The sequence below is a fragment of the Schistocerca nitens genome, chromosome 2 (genome assembly GCF_023898315.1).
Source record: "Schistocerca nitens isolate TAMUIC-IGC-003100 chromosome 2, iqSchNite1.1, whole genome shotgun sequence".
Taxonomy (NCBI): Eukaryota; Metazoa; Arthropoda; class Insecta; order Orthoptera; family Acrididae; genus Schistocerca; species Schistocerca nitens.
In genome coordinates, this window is record NC_064615.1 from 881724126 (window position 1) to 881746535 (window position 22410).

Here is a 22410-nt window from a genome sequence, read left to right on the forward strand (position 1 = left end):
TTACACGTATGTGGTATCAGCAATCGTGACAAAATACTTTATGTTGATTTTTTCCTGCCATTTCATGGTTGCTTATACACGTATAACTGTTCTTCTGACACTTTGTACTCCTTGTGCTTCGATTGAATACGTACAGTGGCCGAAAAACATCAGCAAATTAGTAAAATTATTTCGTTTAAGACACATATGCAATTAAATTACATGGATATGGAGAATAGCGTTTCAGTAAGGCCAGTATTACACTGTGGAATTTCTTTGACAAATGTTTTACAAAAGCTAGGTCCCAGTTAAAATTTTTTAAGAGATATATTAAAAGTGTCACAGTACAACATCAAAAATTTTATGAGACGTCTTTCACAAAACATATTTGACAAAGATCTTTTACAGTGTAATACAGATATAAGAGATTAATAAAGAAACAAATTTTTAGTTCGAACGTTGAATTAAGTTACGTTTATTATGTACAAATACATGTAAAATATTACAGCTGGTTTGTTTGACACGATACACAGCGTCGTCACAGCGAACTACCAGTAGGGTGGATAATGACATCATGTACCTGTAACAAATAACGTTTTACTTAGATATTCACAAGGTTACTACGAAGAATTTAGAAGCATTAAAACTAATGTTATCCTGAACCTGAAGATCAGTTTGAACAGCCAGTGCTTTACTAGGTATGGATTGCATCATCCTTTGGACTTACCAACTGGCTCTACCCACTCAGATATAGGGGGACCTGGAAAGCAACACTGAATCTGAACCATCCTGTAAGTTGCCGTTTTTATCATTAACACATCTTGGGTTATTTAAGTCACACGGGAAAATCCTAGAACCAACTGATGGCGAAACTCCGGAGCTTACAGTTTATACACTCCTGGAAATTGAAATAAGAACACCGTGAATTCATTGTCCCAGGAAGGGGAAACTTTATTGACACATTCCTGGGGTCAGATACATCACATGATCACACTGACAGAACCACAGGCACATAGACACAGGCAACAGAGCATGCACAATGTCGGCACTAGTACAGTGTATATCCACCTTTCGCAGCAATGCAGGCTGCTATTCTCCCATGGAGACGGTCGTAGAGATGCTGGATGTAGTCCTGTGGAACGGCTTGCCATGCCATTTCCACCTGGCGCCTCAGTTGGACCAGCGTTCGTGCTGGACGTGCAGACCGCGTGAGACGACGCTTCATCCAGTCCCAAACATGCTCAATGGGGGACAGATCCGGAGATCTTGCTGGCCAGGGTAGTTGACTTACACCTTCTAGAGCACGTTGGGTGGCACGGGATACATGCGGACGTGCATTGTCCTGTTGGAACAGCAAGTTCCCTTGCCGGTCTAGGAATGGTAGAACGATGGGTTCGATGACGGTTTGGATGTACCGTGCACTATTCAGTGTCCCCTCGACGATCACCAATGGTGTACGGCCAGTGTAGGAGATCACTCCCCACACCATGATGCCGGGTGTTGGCCCTGTGTGCCTCGGTCGTATGCAGTCCTGATTGTGGCGCTCACCTGCACGGCGCCAAACACGCATACGACCATCATTGGCACCAAGGCAGAAGCGACTCTCATCGCTGACGACGACACGTCTCCATTCGTCCCTCCATTCACGCCTGTCGCGACACCACTGGAGGCGGGCTGCACGATGTTGGGGCGTGAGCGGAAGACGGCCTAACGGTGTGCGGGACCGTAGCCCAGCTTCATGGAGACGGTTGCGAATGGTCCTCGCCGATACCCCAGGAGCAACAGTGTCCCTAATTTGCTGGGAAGTGGCGGTGCGGTCCCCTACGGCACTGCGTAGGATCCTACGGTCTTGGCGTGCATCCGTGCGACGCTGCGGTCCGGTCCCAGGTCGACGGGCACGTGCACCTTCCGCCGACCACTGGCGACAACATCGATGTACTGTGGAGACCTCACGCCCCACGTGTTGAGCAATTCGGCGGTACGTCCACCCGGCCTCCCGCATGCCCACTATACGCCCTCGCTCAAAGTCCGTCAACTGCACATACGGTTCACGTCCACGCTGTCGCGGCATGCTACCAGTGTTAAAGACTGCGATGGAGCTCCGTATGCCACGACAAACTGGCTGACACTGACGGCGGCGGTGCACAAATGCTGCGCAGCTAGCGCCATTCGAGGGCCAACACCGCGGTTCCTGGTGTGTCCGCTGTGCCGTGCGTGTGATCATTGCTTGTACAGCCCTCTCGCAGTGTCCGGAGCAAGTATGGTGGGTCTGACACACCGGTGTCAATGTGTTCTTTTTTCCATTTCCAGGAGTGTAGTTTGTCACATTCTGGCTTACTTAGCCACAGCGCCATTAACTGTATTACTGAACGACTAACCTGGTGCAGGTACAGTTACATGTTACCTATCTAACGGATTCCAGAGGCAATAAAAATTTTCATTTTCAGTATTTCATACAATTATTAACTGAATTTAAAAATGAATATGCTGGCACAATCTACACATTGGGAGCCATAATTTTATGTTAAGGGTTTAACACAGTAAGACAAGTACTGTAGGTGGAAACTGTACAAATCCTAAGGCACCATAACTCGCGCTACGCCAATTACTTACGTGGAGAACACGGCAAGTGCCATATCCCTATTTCCCAGAAACTTCGTTCAGTGGAAGAGGAGTCAAAATAAACGAAAACGTGTCTCGATTTATCCGTAGTTCCTTGGTCTTCACTGAGTAAACGACGGTTAAAGATTTCTGCTTAATTTAGATGCTTTACATCGTGCGATGTTCTCAGCCGAAATGGTGGCACTGTGAGCAGCGTTGGGACCTCTAATTTTTTCGCCCCGTGCTCGAAACCGATTATTGTTTTCTTTTATTCTTTTTCTTTTTTTTATTTATTTCCCCATATAGGAGGTTACCCGTACGAATGTTTCTAATCGAGTTAGGCCATACAATGGCGTCATATTAGCTGTAAAATTAGAACTAGGTTTCACAGTAAGTGTCATACATTAATATAAGTGTGTATGGTATTTTCAGCGGTTATAATCTTTTTAAATTCTCACATTCTGATATTTCTTTCTTATATTCATTCTTATGTTTTATTCCTATCTTTATTTTTCAGGAAGATTTGGTGCATTCCCCTGGATGATACCAATCATAGAATCAGCCGAAACAAGGGAATTCAGAACATCAGAAGCATCCCGTGAAAGTGGGTTTGCCAAAGTGACATTTATTCGTATGAATCTCACTCGGAAAAGAAACGTCGTTAACGCTGCCGAAGATTTCACATGTTGGAAATAATTTTGCGGCAAATCACACATAACGCAACACTTTACCGAAAACTGGGGTTTGAATTGATTGCGGGTCAGGGTACACAACAGAAATTTCAACGAGAACCATTTCAAATTATTTCCTCATTCATGTTTTACTTTTATTTTTAAATTTTCGTAAAATGCATTCACCCATCATACAACTAGTAGACAAAAAAGGGCAATGTTATTTCAATATACATTGGAAAACATTAGAGTATTAATTTTCTACGGACATTGGTAGAACAATGAACAACAAAAATAAAAATAAATATCGGGTTTCGAAGGCGGGACGCTAGCCACTATGCCACCGCTTTGGTTGAACTATTTACCCGCTGAAAGGTACATAAAGCACCTGGAAACTCTGACCGTTGTTTTCTCAGAAACGGTCGAGTATCTACGCATAAGCCGTGACACGATTTCGATTCCTCTTCCACAGAACGAAATTCCTGAGAAATCAGGTTACGGAACTTGTCATGTTCTTCTCGCTGGAATGTATTCATCCAATATTTGAGAGTGAGAGCGCTTAGCGACATCCAACAAACTTTATACGTACATAATTTCATATATTTATGAAAGTCTTCCTAGCTGACACCACACCCCTCGCAAAATGATGAAATAAGACAAGTTTATTCCTTATAATATCTTCGTTGTTCGTGCAGTAAAACTTCAGCATCATGCATGATATTTTAATTGATTACTTCTTCACTAGAAATTTTATTCATAAGATATGCTGCTGAATGCACCTGCAAAATTATGTCACCGTACGACGCATAACTCTAGAGACATTACGTATTTACACTGAGATGCTTTTATAAATTACTCAGATTATACTCATCCATTGTTTGATAATGTGATTACTTAATAACTTCCCACACATTTTAAACTTAATTTCAAAGCTTTTGTTAAAATTTTCTCGTTTAAATCCTTAACGCAAAGTATTTAACACATTCAGACGTTTGAAGCTATTATACACTCCTGGAAATGGAAAAAAGAACACATTGACACCGGTGTGTCAGACCCACCATACTTGCTCCGGACACTGCGAGAGGGCTGTACAAGCAATGATCACACGCACGGCACAGCGGACACACCAGGAACCGCGGTGTTGGCCGTCGAATGGCGCTAGCTGCGCAGCATTTGTGCACCGCCGCCGACAGTGTCAGCCAGTTTGCCGTGGCATACGGAGCTCCATCGCAGTCTTTAACACTGGTAGCATGCCGCGACAGCGTGGACGTGAACCGTATGTGCAGTTGACGGACTTCGAGCGAGGGCGTATAGTGGGCATGCGGGAGGCCGGGTGGACGTACCGCCGAATTGCTCTACACGTGGGGCGTGAGGTCTCCACAGTACATCGATGTTGTCGCCAGTGGTCGGCGGAAGGTGCACGTGCCCGTCGACCTGGGACCGGACCGCAGCGACGCACGGATGCACGCCAAGACCCTAGGATCCTACGCAGTGCCGTAGGGGACCGCACCGCCACTTCCCAGCAAATTAGGGACACTGTTGCTCCTGGGGTATCGGCGAGGACCATTCGCAACCGTCTCCATGAAGCTGGGCTACGGCCCCGCACACCGTTAGGCCGTCTTCCGCTCACGCCCCAACATCGTGCAGCCCGCCTCCAGTGGTGTCGCGACAGGCGTGAATGGAGGGACGAATGGAGACGTGTCGTCTTCAGCGATGAGAGTCGCTTCTGCCTTGGTGCCAATGATAGTCGTATGCGTGTTTGGCGCCGTGCAGGTGAGCGCCACAATCAGGACTGCATACGACCGAGGCACACAGGGCCAACACCCGGCATCATGGTGTGGGGAGCGATCTCCTACACTGGCCGTACACTACTGGTGATCGTCGAGGGGACACTGAATAGTGCACGGTACATCCAAACCGTCATCGAACCCATCATTCTACCATTCCTAGACCGGCAAGGGAACTTGCTGTTCCAACAGGACAATGCACGTCCGCATGTATCCCGTGCCACCCAACGTGCTCTAGAAGGTGTAAGTCAACTACCCTGGCCAGCAAGATCTCCGGATCTGTCCCCCATTGAGCATGTTTGGGACTGGATGAAGCGTCGTCTCACGCGGTCTGCACGTCCAGCACGAACGCTGGTCCAACTGAGGCGCCAGGTGGAAATGGCATGGCAAGCCGTTCCACAGGACTACATCCAGCATCTCTACGATCGTCTCCATGAGAGAATAGCAGCCTGCATTGCTGCGAAAGGTGGATATACACTGTACTAGTGCCGACATTGTGCATGCTCTGTTGCCTGTGTCTATGTGCCTGTGGTTCTGTCAGTGTGATCATGTGATGTATCTGACCCCAGGAATGTGTCAATAAAGTTTCCCCTTCCTGGGACAATGAATTCACGGTGTTCTTATTTCAATTTCCAGGAGTGTATATACAGGAGTGCTACTCTATACAGTATCGCAGGTTTTACTGGTACAAATTATTTTGCGAATCGTTGCCTAAGATCTACAAGCTGTCTCAAGGTTGGTTTTTCATATCGGTATTTCAGTTGCTTTGGGAGTATTTATCAACTGTCATATATTATTTGTAGTTCACTGTAGCTGCGTAAGTTTACATATTGTCATTAAGTCATCTGGACATACTGAGTGGGGCTGTGGACGCTAGAAAATGGAGTGCCAAGTGGAGAAATCGGAACATTTCCGACATATTCTTCTCGTTTGATTTCAAAAGAGGGTGACAGCAGCGGAGGCAATCACAAACATTTGCGCCGTATGTGGAGACTATGCCACTCGACAGAGCACGGAAAAAAAATGGTTTACCCATTTAAGGAGGATCATTTCGACGTTAGTGACTCTCTACGTTCAGCAAGACCTTTGGGTTTAAACGCATTAATCGACAATGATCCACGACATTGTACTCGAGAACTGCCAAACACGATTATGAAACAAAGCTTCCCGTAATGGTATTATAAGTCTACTAGCAGATGTTTCTTCACGATTCATAGCGTCCCAAATGGAAGAGAAAAAGTACCAGAAACAAAGTGAAGCTCAAGGGCTGCACGATCTTACCTGTACTCGTGGGTGCTGGGACAGCATGTAGACAACGGCTTCCGCAACATCCTCAGAGTGCAGATAGGGTATAGTGTCGAAAATACTGGGTGGTATCGACGTCATGTTGGACAGAAACTCAGTCTTCACAGCTCCAGGAGAAACTTCCTGTTGAAGAAGAAAATATTTTTGGTCTAAATAATTAGTGTGAAAAAAGACAGTATAACTACAAACCAAAAAGTTAAAGTATCTATTTTCCAGTAAACAACACTTATGTATTATTGTCAGTCAAGGTTGCACGTCGACGTAACAGCGACGCCTGTAATATTCAAGGCCTCAGACAATTGTTACTACAGAAAGGGGAGTTCAGTTTACCGCACAGTTGATCCAAGTATTCCATCAAATCCACCATAATCTACTTCTATATCTACATCTGTACACCGCAAACAACCTTATGGTTTGTGACAAAGGATACTTTTGGTACCACTTTCGTTTCTACCCTTCCCTGATAAATTCGCGAATGGTGCATTGGAAGATGGCTCCCGGGAACCCTCCACTGAGCTCTAATTTCTCTGCACTTCCTGTCGTGGTCATTGCCAGAGATTTATGTGGAATAATACTTAACATATTTTCCGTCCGAAAAGTTACGAGGCTCATTTTATTTCGAGAGTAGAAGAGACGTCAGCGCTGAAACTGCGGTGTCAGCTTCAACTAACAACTGTAAACAACGGATGCGCATTAGACAAATCAGTTGTGAGCAGGCAATGTTAAGTAGCGGACAGATAGGCGCATTGTGTCTGTGTTGTTGTGCCACAAATCGCAATGGAGCAACATTTCTAAATCTAGTACATGCAAGACGTTTTCCAGAATTGAACAAGAGAAAGGTATTTTTAAAGTTTGTCCCGCACGCCGTGAGATCCAAACCAAAACAAAAGGCCGCGATTTGATTGAAATGTAAAATTCTGACAACGTTTTTTCCTGAAAAACCCATTATAGGTGACAGAACTTGGTGTTGTCAGTACGAACCTACTGCGAAACGAAAGAGTGCAGAAATTCACATGAACGGTCGACGCTTTGACGACGTAATCGACATTCAAGTCAGTCTGTCGTGTGGAGAGAACAACATCCCAAACAAGGGTTTTTCTTGTATTTTTACATGGTACGCTGCCATTGTCCCATCGGAAACCTTTTCACATTAATCACCTGTGTACAGATGACAGCTTCGTCAATGTACTGCCCTTTAATACCGTGTACATCATACTACCGACATGTATATGTGTAAATCGCTATTCCGTGTCTTTTGTCGCCTCACTGTATATCACCCTTTCAGCTATATTTGGGAGCCACTAAAGGAGAAACCACGCCCAAGTACTTCTGTGCGTAGACATTTAAATATTTTCAGCTTTTTCTTGCAAAGAGTTTCAAACATTTCATTTACGTGAGTCTTGGGTACTGTCAAATGGCGAGCACCTCAGGCAACTCGACCCGATCTTGGCAGTGGGCAGCTTTGTAGAGCCGAGAGTTCCTGAACCCGGGTCTGGGGTGCGCCGCCTATCCTCTGTAACCGTGAGCTATGGCCACGCTTCGTCACCCACTGTGCAGCCTGACGGTGGACACTTGGGTGACATCCATTATTAAAGAAAAGCCGTACAGTCCCACATTGTGATGTTTGCTGGTGTCGACAGAATCAGTCGCTACTGGCAAACTCAGTACCTCCGTGAACCTTGCTGTACACCTGCTGCTTTAGGCTTGATCAGGTACTAGTGACTCTGGATGGGTCGAGTTGTTTATAATTGGAGCCAGTATTAATTTTCAGAAAAAACACTCTTAATTACTGGGTGGACCGCTTGGCGGTACTACGACTAAACCCAGAAAAACGTTATGATGAACTCTGTACGCTACAGAAAATGCAGATTATCTTTACCACTAAAGAATGATAAAGCCCTCAACTTCAAAAATATTACCTCCGTCTATAAACTAAATTCACAACTACACTGCCTGAGAAAATAAGTGAAGTACCCAGAAGGAGAGGAGAAAATAGAACGAAACTTCGTGGATTGAGAGGATATGTGACATAATTTAAGTAATTTCAGTATCGAATCAGATTTAGGAAGAAACCTTGCAGTATGAACGCCACTTATCAGTACGACTTTGCACATCTTCTGGCTTGGATGCACGCATTGATTCGGTTGGAAGGATCCCTGTGTAGTAAGGATCCTGCAGCGGTACTCCAGAACAGGACGCTATACGCATTTTATTGATAAAACACAGTCACTGGTTGGTTTCCCACACAACGTTTTTTTAATGTTACCTATTTAAGGTGTTCGTAACTGTAATCCCTAGATATTTTAGTTGAACGGAGAATCTTTAAATTTGTGTTATTTATCATCTAACCGAAATTTAACTGAGTGTTTTTAGCAATGATTTGGAGGACCTCTCACTGTTTGTTGTGAGTGGTCAACTACCGCTTTTCCCAGTTAATCTTTTATACAGATTAAGACGCTTCTTCAGCTGACCACAGATATAATCTGAACTTTGATCTTTATGACAGGAAATCACGAATGTACTCGCGTAACTGCCGGCCAGAGTGGCCGAGCGGTTCTAGGCGCTACAGTCGGGAACCGCGCGACCGCTACTGTCGCAGGTTCGAATCCTGTCTGGGGCATGGATGTGTGTGATGTTCTTATGTTAGTTAGGTTTAAGTAGTTCTAAGTTCTAGGGGACTGATGACCTCAGAAGTTAAGTCCCATAGTGCTCAGAGCTATTTGAACCATACTCGCGTAACTGAGATGATAGTGCACAGGCATAAAATTTGACAGAAGTCGCTTATGAGAAACGGTTCCAAAAGACTTTTGGAAGTCTAGAAATTTGGACTGACTAGAGGTCCATGCCCATAACGCAGTGAATAAAGAGCCAGACATGTTTCACGAGAACATTATTTCCTGAATCCGTCCTCGTTACATGTGAACAGGCGGATTTCTTTGGTAATTTCGTAATTTTTGAATGTTATATGATCCAGAATCCTAATACAGATTGATGTCAATAATACAGGTCTATAATTCAGCGGATTGCTTTTATTTTTCTACTTATGTATTAGCAACTTTCCACTTTTCGGGATCTTTCGTCGAGTGAGATGTTCTACATGATTGCTAAAATTGGAGCTATTTCATCAGATAACCCTGAGGGGACCCTAATTGTTATACAACAAGGAACGTAAGGTTTCCCTTTATTAAGTGACTGAAGTTGCTCCACTTCTGCAATATTTATACATCATTTTTGGCTAAAGGATTTCGGAGAACTGTGTTTAGTAGCTCCACTTCAGTGTGTTGTCATCGGTAACGCACAATAAGGCACTAATCGTGCCTTGCACTGGTCTACTTTAAATATGGTCAGAACACCTTTGGATTTTCTGCCAGATTTCGAGACAGTTTCTTTGTGGAATCTACTGAAATCACCTCGCAACTCGAGAATCTGTAAACTATAACCAATCTTAGGGATAATGCATTGTTTTAAATGTAGCTTTTGTTTTTTATTTGTTTCTACAGCAGTGCCTGACCTTTTTTCTGTATCCTGGGGATCTGTTCGGTTTCTATTAATTTACTTGGTATAAGACTCTCAATTCCCGCCATCACCACTGGTCTGAATTTGAGGTACACTGCAGGAACGGCGAGTTTCTCTTAGGAAGGCATCAAGCAAATTTTTTCTCCAGTTTTAAAAAATATACAGGAAGTGGATATGGTAATACTGGGAGAAATGCATGCCTGTAGATAAACGCAAATACCACCAAAGACTGCAGGTTGTGCTGTTGTATTTGAACGCAAATGGCGCCTGTGAAATATCCTCAACACGTTGCGGATTTCAGTCGTCGTTAGAATAGTGTTCTTTGTAGTTGTGAGTGCATTATGTTGCAGCTAGGTGAATTCAAACGTGGGCAGATGGTTGGTGCTGGTAAGGTGGACACTTAGGTAACCAAGGCAGCCGGAGTGTTGGTGTTTTAAGAGACACCAAATCGAAGATTTTTATAGCACATGCAGGGAAAGCGGAAAAACATCATCCGCTAAGTCACAGTGCGGACGAAAGTACGGTCATTGAAAAAGACTGTGACGAAAAATAAAGAGGTCGACAGCTGCGAAACTTAAAGTCGCACTTGCGAACCCTGTCAGCACCTAAGCAACACGAAGGCAGCTCCACAAACTGGGAATTGCGGGCGAAATGGAATTCCAAAACTACCCATCAGTGTCGCAAATACCCATAACAGGAAAACGTAGTGGCGAAGCCACTATAGAGCAGTGGCAGAAAATCATTTGCTCGGGAGAGTCTAGTTGCACTCTATTTCGAACTTCTGGTCGAGATTATGTCCCACGAGTGAAACCTAGCGGAGGTTTGACGATGATTTGGGCAGCCGTATTGCAGTATTCCGTGAGCCCCATGGGTGCTCTGCATGGCCGCATACTGGCACGGATTATGTGCTCATTTTGGCGTTTAAGTTCGATCTCACGGTGCAGTGTTTGTTCCGCAGTGTTGATGCTGGATTCCAAGACGACACGGACCCTGTTCAAACAACTTGCATCGTCCAGGAATGATTTCGTAAGCATTAGGATGGATTGTCACATTTCCCTGGCCACCACAATCACTAGATCTCAGTGTTATTGAGCCTTTGTCGTCTAGTTTGGAGAGACGGTGCGTGATCGTAATCTACCTTCATCATTATTGCCTGAATTTGCCACTGTTTCGCAAGAAGCATGATATAAGACTGCCTTGAAAAACACAGAGAAACTGCATTTATCCTTTCCGAGCCGACTAGAAGCTGTTTTGAATGCCAATGGTCATGCGCTATTGGTGTTGCCATTCTTGTGTCCATCCCTTGTATTTTGATTATTTGTGAATTTTCTTGTGTGGTATTCAGTCTCGCTGCAACGAAGCTCTCTGTTTGCTCAGGAATGTTTGGCGCTAGAAGGTCGAGTATGTTATCGCAACAATTTCAACTCGAACTGGATACCTGATTGCTGAAAATATTTTTCAGTGTTTTGGGACGCTTTCTGCCTATCATCGACTTTAAACATATATTTTCGCCAACATATCGAGGGCAAATTGAAGTCTCCATCTACTACAATTGTAGGAAGCGCGTACATCTTCGAAACGAGACTCAAATTTATCTCGAACTTTTCAGCAAGTATACCATCTGAATCGCATTGACGATAAAATGAACAAATTATTAATTTATTTAGTTATACTATTATAACAAGTGAAAGAAAGTACTTGTTTTAGTTCTACTCTAGAAAATGCTCCTAACAGCCACAAACACTCTGCTACCAACTGAATTTAATCTATCCTGTCTGTACAGTTAGGTTCTTTGGTTGAGCTTATCTCCTGCTTCAGCTAACTTTCAGTACCGGTACCTATAACGATTTCTGCCTCGGTACTCGGTTTCTTTCGCAACAGAGCTATGATTATTTTCAACTAAAATGCCGATACTGTATATACCTTCGCACTTGGACCAGCTCCCTATGATACTGTACCCTTCTTTGAACTGAGCTTGTAACCTAAAGTACTGCCCAGTGTTTCTTTCAAAATACCTCATCAACACCATCACGTTTGCAATAAACAGGCGTCGATATGTTTAAACAGCTGACATTACTGCAGTACTTTTGCATAGAGTAAAATTTGACACTCAGAGACTAAATTATTTGCCAAAAAATTCCGATCGTTCTTTATAGCCTCGACTGCATCAAAAATTTGTGGTGCTAAGTAACTTTCCATGTGACAAGCTGCGCTCAGATATCACTGTCGCCAGCTGTCTGGGACTGTGGACTCACCCCAACGCGGATCTTGCTCTTCTTGGCGACCAGGTCCTTCCGCAGTCCTTCGAGAAGCGTCTTGACGGCGTGCTTGCTCGCCGTGTACATCGCTGCGGAGCTGCTGCCTGGCGGCATGTGTCCCACTACGCTGTGTACACAAAGAGAAGACAGGAAAATTTACTCATTGACATTTAGCTTTCAATGACCGTGGAAGTGCCCCAAGGCCGAACGACCAAATGCAAACAAAAATCAGTATTACATTTTTCTGGCGTTCTGTTAAATCTGTATGAGTGATATCTATTTATCTCACACGACATTTTGTCCGTTTTCGCGACAAGCAGTTGTCACCAGACCATGGTCTAATAAGCTGAAAGCCATTTCGTTCCCATGTAAGTAATATTTTGCATAACGACACAAATGTCTTACCTGTTTAATGTTGCTGTCTGTCATGTTCTATCAAGCACCGACTGAAAATTCAGTTAATGTAATAAAACGAAAATAATTTTAAATCGCCGACATGTGGTCCGCTGGACAAGTCAGTGAATAAACAATACACTGTAACGGACGATTACGGCCAGAATTTTCACGGGAGCTGTACATATCATTTGACAAAAAACTAAACATTTGCTTGCAACAATGTATGTTCACACATGCAGTACGCATGTCATATTTCCCGAAATACAGGTTCCTGTACTATCGTAGCCTCTTCCATTATACGTTCTACAAGAGCAAATAGGGGGTTTCGCTGGGGTAACTAAAACGAAGCTGAATGGAGAGTGTGCTCTCTTGACGAGGTCGACATGTGGACATGCAGACTTATTTTCATTGAATAAGCTACAGTAATGTAATGTCAAAAGCTGCAGTTACCAGTGTTATTGATGTGCGGTTGTCACATGCAAACATAACAACACTGTACCTAGCAATTATGCCGGTTGAATGGCACAAACAAACGTCGCAGTAGAAACTTTTCAAAACACGGTATCTAATAAACCACCCGCACTAGAATGCTGCAACAAACACCACCGACATTCTGATTTACCCTACTTTTAGTCTGTTAATATCAACAGGCATCGATCCATTTTTAAAAAGTGTATGTCTGCCCAAGAAACCCACTTTCTAAGTATTGCTTTATCTGTTTATTGGCTAACAATGCAAGATACCGACTACCAACCGGCTATGTGAAAACCGCACAGCAATAGCACTTTCTATTTGCGCAATATTTGCGGTGTCAGTTTTAAGTGATTTGCCCAGTATATTTCAAGTAGTTGTTAAGTTTTGACTAAATAATACGTCATTCATGACGTTTGTAAGAACAGTCCAAAGAAGTTCTGTGAGCTCCTGTGGGGTGCACAGACTTGTGTGGGGCGTTGCATTGTCATGGAGAAGGAGAAGTTCGTTTACTTTTTTGTGGCGTCGAACTCGCTGAAGTTGTTTCTTCATTTTCCTAAAGGTGGCAAAATACACTTCAGAGGTGATCGTGGCACAGTGAGGGAAGATGAGAGAGTCAGCCCTACAATCAGAGACGTCCCACTGAGCAGCAATGTGTTTAACTGCAGTCCGTCGATCACTTCGAATGGGGGTGTCCAACATTGAAGGAGCGACAGCCGTTGATTGGTGTCATCTGAGTATTGATAGATTGAACAATAACGTCATATCTTTGCTCTCGAGCTGTTACATGTGAGTTATCAGCGATGTTGTTTGCTGATCGCAGGGTTAGGTTATCTTTGGTGTGCCCGAAGGCGCAGTAGCAAAAAGTGGTTAGGTGTCTTACAGTATGGAAGCAGTTGTAATGTTGTTTCAGACGTAAAGTATCAATTGATCGATGTGTTTAATTAAGAAGATTATGTAATATAATTGATCTGACAAGGAGGAAGTGTAATGGAATCTTTTATTTACGTGAAGAGGAATTATAAGGTAGTTTTTTGAAGTTACACTTTTATTATTGCAGCACCGTTTTTCACCTATCTTTCTTTTACAATTTTTAATTGATCATGGTTTTTTCAAAAATAGAAAAAGAACTGTGTTCCGAAAATACTTCGATTTGCATCTAACAGAGAACTCATTGCTACTTACGAGTGTCTCTGTACAGATACAGTAATTTGCAGCTTTAGCATAGCCGCGCCCAAGACAAATCAGTACTGCAACGCGTTATCCAGATTTTCGCAGAATAGAGGTTGCAACTAAATATTTTGGTTTTTTAAATTCAATCAGGGCCAACTTATGTCATTCAGTGACAGTTAGGGATCCGGGATCAGTTTTGCAATACTAATTATCGTAGATTTTATGTCAAAGTTCATTATTCAGGCCATTTATAGTGTTCAAAATTCTCGCAGTCAGAATACTCAGTTCACCAGTATTAAAGGCTTGCCTTCTCATTACTACAGTTCAGTAGTCTACAACAGTTGATTATTACTTCTGCACAGCTGTTATTACTCAAAATAGACTACGTGAGTGATATTTTCATTATTTAAAGCGAACTTTCACTGTGTAAGGTCGTCTGGCATGCGTGATATCGGAGAGGATTGCGCAATCTTATTGCGATGATGACTGACGCTTCGCCCTAAGACCCACCGTGCTTTCGTTCACTGATAGGCCTCCGTAAACATTCTGCAAGGACTATGAATACCTGCGATGCTCTGGCGTTCCACCTACTTGGCACGCGCCTCTGTTACCGATGTCATTTTGAAAGTTACGTATAGCTCCGCCATCTAGGGAAACTTCATGAAATTATAGGAGTGTTCCACACGATGTCTCACAACAAATTCCAAATTTTTTCAACAGAAGTTGGCAGAGAAAGAAATGTGTTCATTACTTATTGAACATGTCTCGTATAATTTGTTCAAAGCTGTAAAGAATCTTCTGAATAAAATTGTGAACAAGTGCCAGCTCTTACAATGAATGACTCAAAAATATTTTTAATTGTAATACCTACGTATTTATGAAGACCAAGAAAGGAAGGTAAGAGTTTCACATGCCGTCGACGTCGAGGTCACAACAAAGGGAGCACAAGCTCGGCCTGTTTCAACGATGTGAAAGGAAATCGGCTGCTCCCTTTCAAAAGGATCACCCCGGGATTTGCCTGGAGCTATTCAGGCCAAGAGTCGTAGCACTCAAGTAGTAAGTTCAAAAGAATGCGTCTAAAATCAGCAAACAACATTCTCAGACGCTTGAAGAAAGACGTACTAGCAGATTAATAGGCAGCAGTCTGTGAAGGATCATGTGCTAAATACCAAAATTAAAACCTGGTCAAATAAAACAAAGTCACGTCGATTTCTTGTTAAGAAAACAATTACACTGATCTGAGTCCGGTTTAAATGGGTAAGAATGCAGAGATGGATGAGTCTACAAAACGAAATGCCCATAATTGAAATGAAAATCGAAGAGGGGAACATAAAGGAGGATATGAAGCAATATAGCACCTTACCAAAACTCTTGCTAACTTTTAGACCGAAGGCGCAACGCAGGAAGTGAAACCAGTCTTCACAGCAGATACAAAAGTAATAGGAAGAAAGATATCAATGGGGACGTTTCAACTTTAAATTATTTTTCTGTCCGAAGGTGAGGAAGAAATAGTAAACTTGCTGAACGGAATCGATAGGCTGCCTATCTGTTATTCCCAGGTCGAGAAATACACAAGAGTCATCGTAAGCTACACACGCACACACAAATAATTTCGTTTCAGTACTCCATAAAACTTCTAAGAATGGAACCGTGATTGTTGATCCTGGAAATATCTGAAGTGGCAGTACTATCCATGTTCTCATTGTGCCTTTTTTCCCTTGAAGATATGGATTGTACATACTGCTGTGTCTTACAAACTCATTTATTCACAATCGGTTTCGATCACTGATCATCTTCACAGAGAGAAATATTGTGATAACTTCACATGTCATACATGATATTTAACCAGAAAAGATGCCAAAGCTGACTTCCAAACTTCAGAGAAATATACCGCCATGAAGTACCTTCTTTTTATGTTTGCAAGTCAGGTGTGGCGTCTTTTCTGGTTAAATAGCATGTGTGACGTGCAGTTGTCACAAGATTTTTCCACTGTGAAGATGATCATTAATCGAAACAGGTTGTGAATAAATACATTTGTAAAACAGAACAGTGTGTACCACGCATTTCTCCAAGGATATCGATGCTGTTGACAGTTGCCCGAAAAAATTTTGATATTCCTTTTTTGTCTATCTGCACTTCGCGTATAGTGAACTCCAAGTTTAAACTAACTTTTCATCCTTCATACATCGTTTCTGAGGCTACGCTACGATGAATCGTACTCTTTACGAGACTTTAATAGGTGAATAGTACATTTAATGTTATATTTTACTCTTATGACGGCAACGTGAAATAGAAAAAGAAGGAAGAGAATGGTGTATTGTGTCTCGCCATAGTCTGTTTCATGAAACTCTGAGAATGAGGTCAATATTAAAAGTATGTAGAAGAATGTTGCACTCACGAGAAGAACGGACAAGTGCCACAGCCTAATTTCCCAGAAACTTTGCTCGGTGGAAGAGGAACAAAATAAGCCAACACGTGAGTCGGGTTACCTGCAGATACTCTACCGTTTCTGAAAAAACGATCGCCAAAGTTTTCGATGTGATTTGAATGGCTTTTAGCGCCCAACTGGTGGCATCGCGGCTTCTCACTTTTCCGTCCTGTGATTGAAACCAGGTCATTGTTTTTATTTATTTTATTTTACTTTATTTTAGTTTTTCATTTATCTACCCATGCCTACGCCTGTAGCAGGTCACTACACAATGTTCCTTATCAAGTTAAACAACAGAAGAGCGTTATATTAATTGTAAAATTACTACTTGGTTTCACAATAAGTGTCCTACTTTTATTGCATAATATTTGCCGGCCGCGGTGGCCGAGCGGTTCTGGGCACATCAGTCCAAAACCACGCGACTGCTACGATGGCAGGTTCGAATCCTCCCTCGGGCATGGATGTGTGTAAGTAGGCTGTTTATGTTTTATTATTGGCAACGTTACGTAGCGCTCTGTATGAAAATCACTGGATGTGCTGTGTGCAGTCTGTGGCTAGTTTGCATTGTTGTCTGCCATTGTAGTGTTGGGCAGCTGGATGCGAACAGCGCGTAGCGTTGCTCAGTTGGAGGTGAGCCACCAACAGTGGTGGATGTGGGGAGAGAGATGGCGGAGTTTTGAAATTTGTAAGACTGGATGTCATGAACTGCTATATATATTATGACTATTAAGGTAAATACACTCCTGGAAATTGAAATAAGAACACCGTGAATTCATTGTCCCAGGAAGGGGAAACTTTATTGACACATTCCTGGGGTCAGATACATCACATGATCACACTGACAGAACCACAGGCACATAGACACAGGCAACAGAGCATGCACAATGTCGGCACTAGTACAGTGTATATCCACCTTTCGCAGCAATGCAGGCTGCTATTCTCCCATGGAGACGATCGTAGAGATGCTGGATGTAGTCCTGTGGAACGGCTTGCCATGCCATTTCCACCTGGCGCCTCAGTTGCACCAGCGTTCGTGCTGGACGTGCAGACCGCGTGAGACGACGCTTCATCCAGTCCCAAACATGCTCAATGGGGGACAGATCCGGAGATCTTGCTGGCCAGGGTAGTTGACTTACACCTTCTAGAGCACGTTGGGTGGCACGGGATACATGCGGACGTGCATTGTCCTGTTGGAACAGCAAGTTCCCTTGCCGGTCTAGGAATGGTAGAACGATGGGTTCGATGACGGTTTGGATGTACCGTGCACTATTCAGTGTCCCCTCGACGATCACCAGTGGTGTACGGCCAGTGTAGGAGATCGCTCCCCACACCATGATGCCGGGTGTTGGCCCTGTGTGCCTCGGTCGTATGCAGTCCTGATTGTGGCGCTCACCTGCATGGTGCCAAACACGCATACGACCATCATTGGCACCAAGGCAGAAGCGACTCTCATCGCTGAAGACGACACGTCTCCATTCGTCCCTCCATTCACGCCTGTCGCGACACCACTGGAGGCGGGCTGCACGATGTTGGGGCGTGAGCGGAAGACGGCCTAACGGTGTGCGGGACCGTAGCCCAGCTTCATGGAGACGGTTGCGAATGGTCCTCGCCGATACCCCAGGAGCAACAGTGTCCCTAATTTGCTGGGAAGTGGCGGTGCGGTCCCCTACGGCACTGCGTAGGATCCTACGGTCTTGGCGTGCATCCGTGCGTCGCTGCGGTCCGGTCCCAGGTCGACGGGCACGTGCACCTTCCGCCGACCACTGGCGACAACATCGATGTACTGTGGAGACCTCACGCCCCACGTGTTGAGCAATTCGGCGGTACGTCCACCCGGCCTCCCGCATGCCCACTATACGCCCTCGCTCACAGTCCGTCAACTGCACATACGGTTCACGTCCACGCTGTCGCGGCATGCTACCAGTGTTAAAGACTGCGATGGAGCTCCGTATGCCACGGCAAACTGGCTGACACTGACGGCGGCGGTGCACAAATGCTGCGCAGCTAGCGCCATTCGACGGCCAACACCGCGGTTCCTGGTGTGTCCGCTGTGCCGTGCGTGTGATCATTGCTTGTACAGCCCTCTCGCAGTGTCCGGAGCAAGTATGGTGGGTCTGACACACCGGTGTCAATGTGTTCTTTTTCCCATTTCCAGGAGTGTACATTGTTTGTTCTCTATTAAAATCTTACATTTGCTAACTATGCCTATTAGTAGTTAGTGCCTTCAGTAGTTTGAATCTTTTATTTAGCTGGCAGTAGTGGCACTCGCTGTATTGCAGTAGTTCGAGTAACGAAGATTTTTGTGAGGTAAGTGATTTGTGAAAGGTATAGGTTAGTGTTAGTCAGGGCCATTCTTTTGTAGGGATTATTGAAAGTCAGATTGCGTTGCGCTAAAAAATATTGTGTGTCAGTTTAGTGTTGATCAGAATAAGTAAAGAGAGTAATGTCTGAGTACGTTCAGTTTTGCTCAGCTGTTTGAAAAGCAAATAATGTAAGAGGTTTACCAGCACAGCCACTCATTAATTGTTCTAAGGGGACGTTGCAAGGTTAGTTAGGTTTAAGTAGTTCTAAGTTCTAGGCGACTGATGACCTCAGATGTTAAGTCCCATAGTTCCGATTCCAAGCAACAAAGACGAAATCACTACAGTCTATAATAAGGCCGAAATAAGTCTCTCCGATATGCCACCGTCTCCATATGATTCACACACAGAGTCAACGCAACATTCATCCCAACAACCAGAGGAAGACTCCAAGAAAGACGATAATGTTTCAATACCTATCACCGACAATCTAGACTCTTCCACTAAACGTGACAGTAGCGAAGACGACACTCTTTCAACGCCATCAGCTGCCTGGACCACTGAAGAGTTAGCAAGCAGTGAAAATGTCACAGATGAGTTACCAAAGTCTGAATCAGGGTACCTGTACCAGCCATTTTAACCATTTTGAACATAATATTTCTGTGTATGGTATTTTCACGGTTACAATCTTTTTATATTCTCATAGTCTTATATTTCAGTCTTATATCAATTCTTGTGTTTTATTGTTATGTTTATTCTTCACAAAGATTTGGTGCGGTCCTCGGATGACAATGAACATAGAAACATTCGAAACATAGAAATTTCGAACATCACGAGGATATCGCAAAGGCATGCCTGTCACAGTAACATTTCTTCATATGAATCTCTCTCGGGAAAGAAAACCCGTTAACACTGCTGAAGATTTGATGTACTGGCAATAATTTCGCGACAAACCATGCATAACGGTTCATCTTTGCGAAAACTGGCCCTTCCAATCGATTAAGAAATGCACTACAGTAATTTGAACGAAAACAGTTTCAAAAACTTTTTACATTACTTTATTGTTTTCCTTTTTAGATTCATTCTCCAGGCTTACTATTAGTAGACGAATACGGACATCATTCGTGTAGTAATCTTCTACGGACATGGGTAAATAAATAAATAACAAAATTAAAAATAATAATCGAGTTTTCGAACACGAGGCGCAAAAAAGTGAATCCGCAACGCTGGACAATGTGCCATCGCTCTGATTGGACTGTTTCCCCATAAAAATGCGTCTCAATTACACTGAAAACTTGTATTGTCGTTTTCTCAGAAACTATCAAATATCTAGTGATAACCTGAGACACATATTCGCTGTTTTTACCTCTGTTCCACTGAGTGAAGTTTCTGGGAAATCGGGTTATGGCACTTGACGTGTTCTGCACGTCCGTAAGACAGAGTAAGATGATAACATTACTAGGAATACGAATGAGAGTATAATTTCTGATGGACTGTTAAATATGAGTGGTCTTCTGAAGTAGATGAGCAGGCTACAGTACAACAACCAGTGGGCTGGCAAGTAGATAAGGGAACTATTTCTCCATACCTGCTGATGTGGATGATGAAGCCGTCGTCGACGCCCCGGCTCAGCATGTCCTGCACGGCCTCCCTGGTGCAGATGCTCAGACCCAGCACGTTCACGTCCAGGATGCGCTTCCAGTTTTCCGTCTTGCCAGCTGTTCAAATAGAAACAGGAGCTTTTCAGTAGAGGAATATAGTCAACACGCACTTAAACTGATCAGCCAAAAAATTATGACCACTAACCACCGCGACGCTGGATGCAGGCTGATGGTGTTGCGGGCACGTCACACGGTAACAAAGGTATGTAAGAACAGCAGACACGGACGGGGGATGACCCCAGCGAAGCTATGGGCTACAAATGGGGATATTCATTCAGATAAACGACTTTGACAAAGGGCAGATTATTATCATGCAGAGTCTGTGAACAAATGTCTCGAAAACGGCGAAGCTGGTCGTATGTTCACGTGCTACTGTCGTGAGAAACTACGGAAAGAGGTAGAAGGACAGTGAAACTACCACTAGGTACTAAATGTTTACAGGTCCACGACTCTTCACAGAACTTGGGGTTCGGAGGCTCGTCTAGCCTGTAAGGTACGACAGATGGTGATCTGTGCCGTCTCTGCCGAAAGAGCACAATGCTGATTCACTCACAAGTGTTTAGGAGCACAGCATTCAACGTACATTGTTGCACATCGAGCTCCACAGCAGACCACCCCTACGTATTCACACGTTGACCCAACGATATCGTCAATTACGATTGCATTGAGCACAGGACCATCGGGATTCGACCGTCGAAACCTGTTAACTCATGAAGTGAATCACATTTTCGTTACACTAGGTCGATAGTCGTCTCCACGAACGACGTCATCGAGCTGAACAGCAGCTCGAAACGTGCAGCGCTTGGCGGACGCAGGCTTGTGAAACCACTATTATACTGAGGGAGACATTCTCCTGCGCTTACATGGGATCGACGGTATTAATCGAAGGTACGCTGACAACTGCGAATCACCTGCAACCTTTCATGCTCGATGTCTTCCCCGACGTGGATGTCATCTTTCAGCAGTATAATTTTCCGTGTCTCGGAGCCACCACCGTGCTACAGTGGTTTGAGGAGCCTTATCGTAAATTTTCACTGATGTCTCGGCGACAAAGTTCGCCTGACTTAAATCCTGTACAACCCACAGGGGACGCTATCGAGCGCCATTATCGCGTACGCGAATTACGCTAGGGCTACCTATGCGTAGACATCTAATGCCTAATATTTCCAGAAATTTACCGACAGACTGTCGGATCCCTGATACGCAGAATCAGTGGTGTATTTTGTTCCAAAGACTGACAAAAAAGCTATTATGCAGGTGGTCATAAAGTTCTGGATCTTCAGTGTACACTTGTGTGGCAAACTTAAGGAGGAAAGTACCTTTCGCATGATGTCACTGCCAAGTAACACAGCTTGATTCAAACTTGAACCATACATATAAGGAACTGCTACAATATAGCACAGAAGGTAAGTGAAACAAATAAGCAATGAGACGAACAGGTATGACGCTATTATTCAAAAACATCAGTTACACTGAAGTCAGGACGATTCATGATGGTCCGCTTGACATTACAAAAGGGCAGGACATGATTTTTAATAGCGTGTGTGATCACCGTGGACAGAAATGTATGCTCTGAAACATGCTCAAATGCTGGCCACAGGTCTGGTAAGGAGCTCTTGTGGTAGAGTGCTCCATTCCGACATCAGGGCAGTTGACAGTCGTTGGATGTTCGCTGGCGCCTGTGGTCGTGCTGCAATTGCAGTACGTCTTCCCGCAGCATCCCACACGTTCCCAAAGGGATTTGAGTCGGGCGAACGGACAGACCAGTCCATTTGTTGAATATCATCTCGTTTCAAGAGCTCTTTCTCCCGCGCTTTATGGGTTGGTCCCTCATTGTAATCCATAAAAATTTGGCACACGAGAA

At 44.0% G+C, this 22410-nt stretch overlaps 1 protein-coding gene across 1 annotated transcript in view; it reads right to left on the bottom strand.

Annotated features, from left to right (window-relative positions):
- Positions 1 to 427: 427 nt before the first annotated feature.
- Positions 428 to 22410, bottom strand: part of LOC126237186 (farnesol dehydrogenase-like) — a 40468-nt gene continuing 18485 nt past the window's right edge. The window contains exons 3-6 of the mRNA XM_049947062.1: positions 20474 to 20603; positions 12115 to 12244; positions 6320 to 6466; positions 428 to 559 (exon numbers count right to left, since the gene is read on the bottom strand). Of these exons, the coding sequence (XP_049803019.1) occupies positions 518 to 559; positions 6320 to 6466; positions 12115 to 12244; positions 20474 to 20603 (449 nt within the window). The 3' untranslated portion in view covers positions 428 to 517. The remainder of the gene's footprint in view (positions 560 to 6319; positions 6467 to 12114; positions 12245 to 20473; positions 20604 to 22410) is intronic.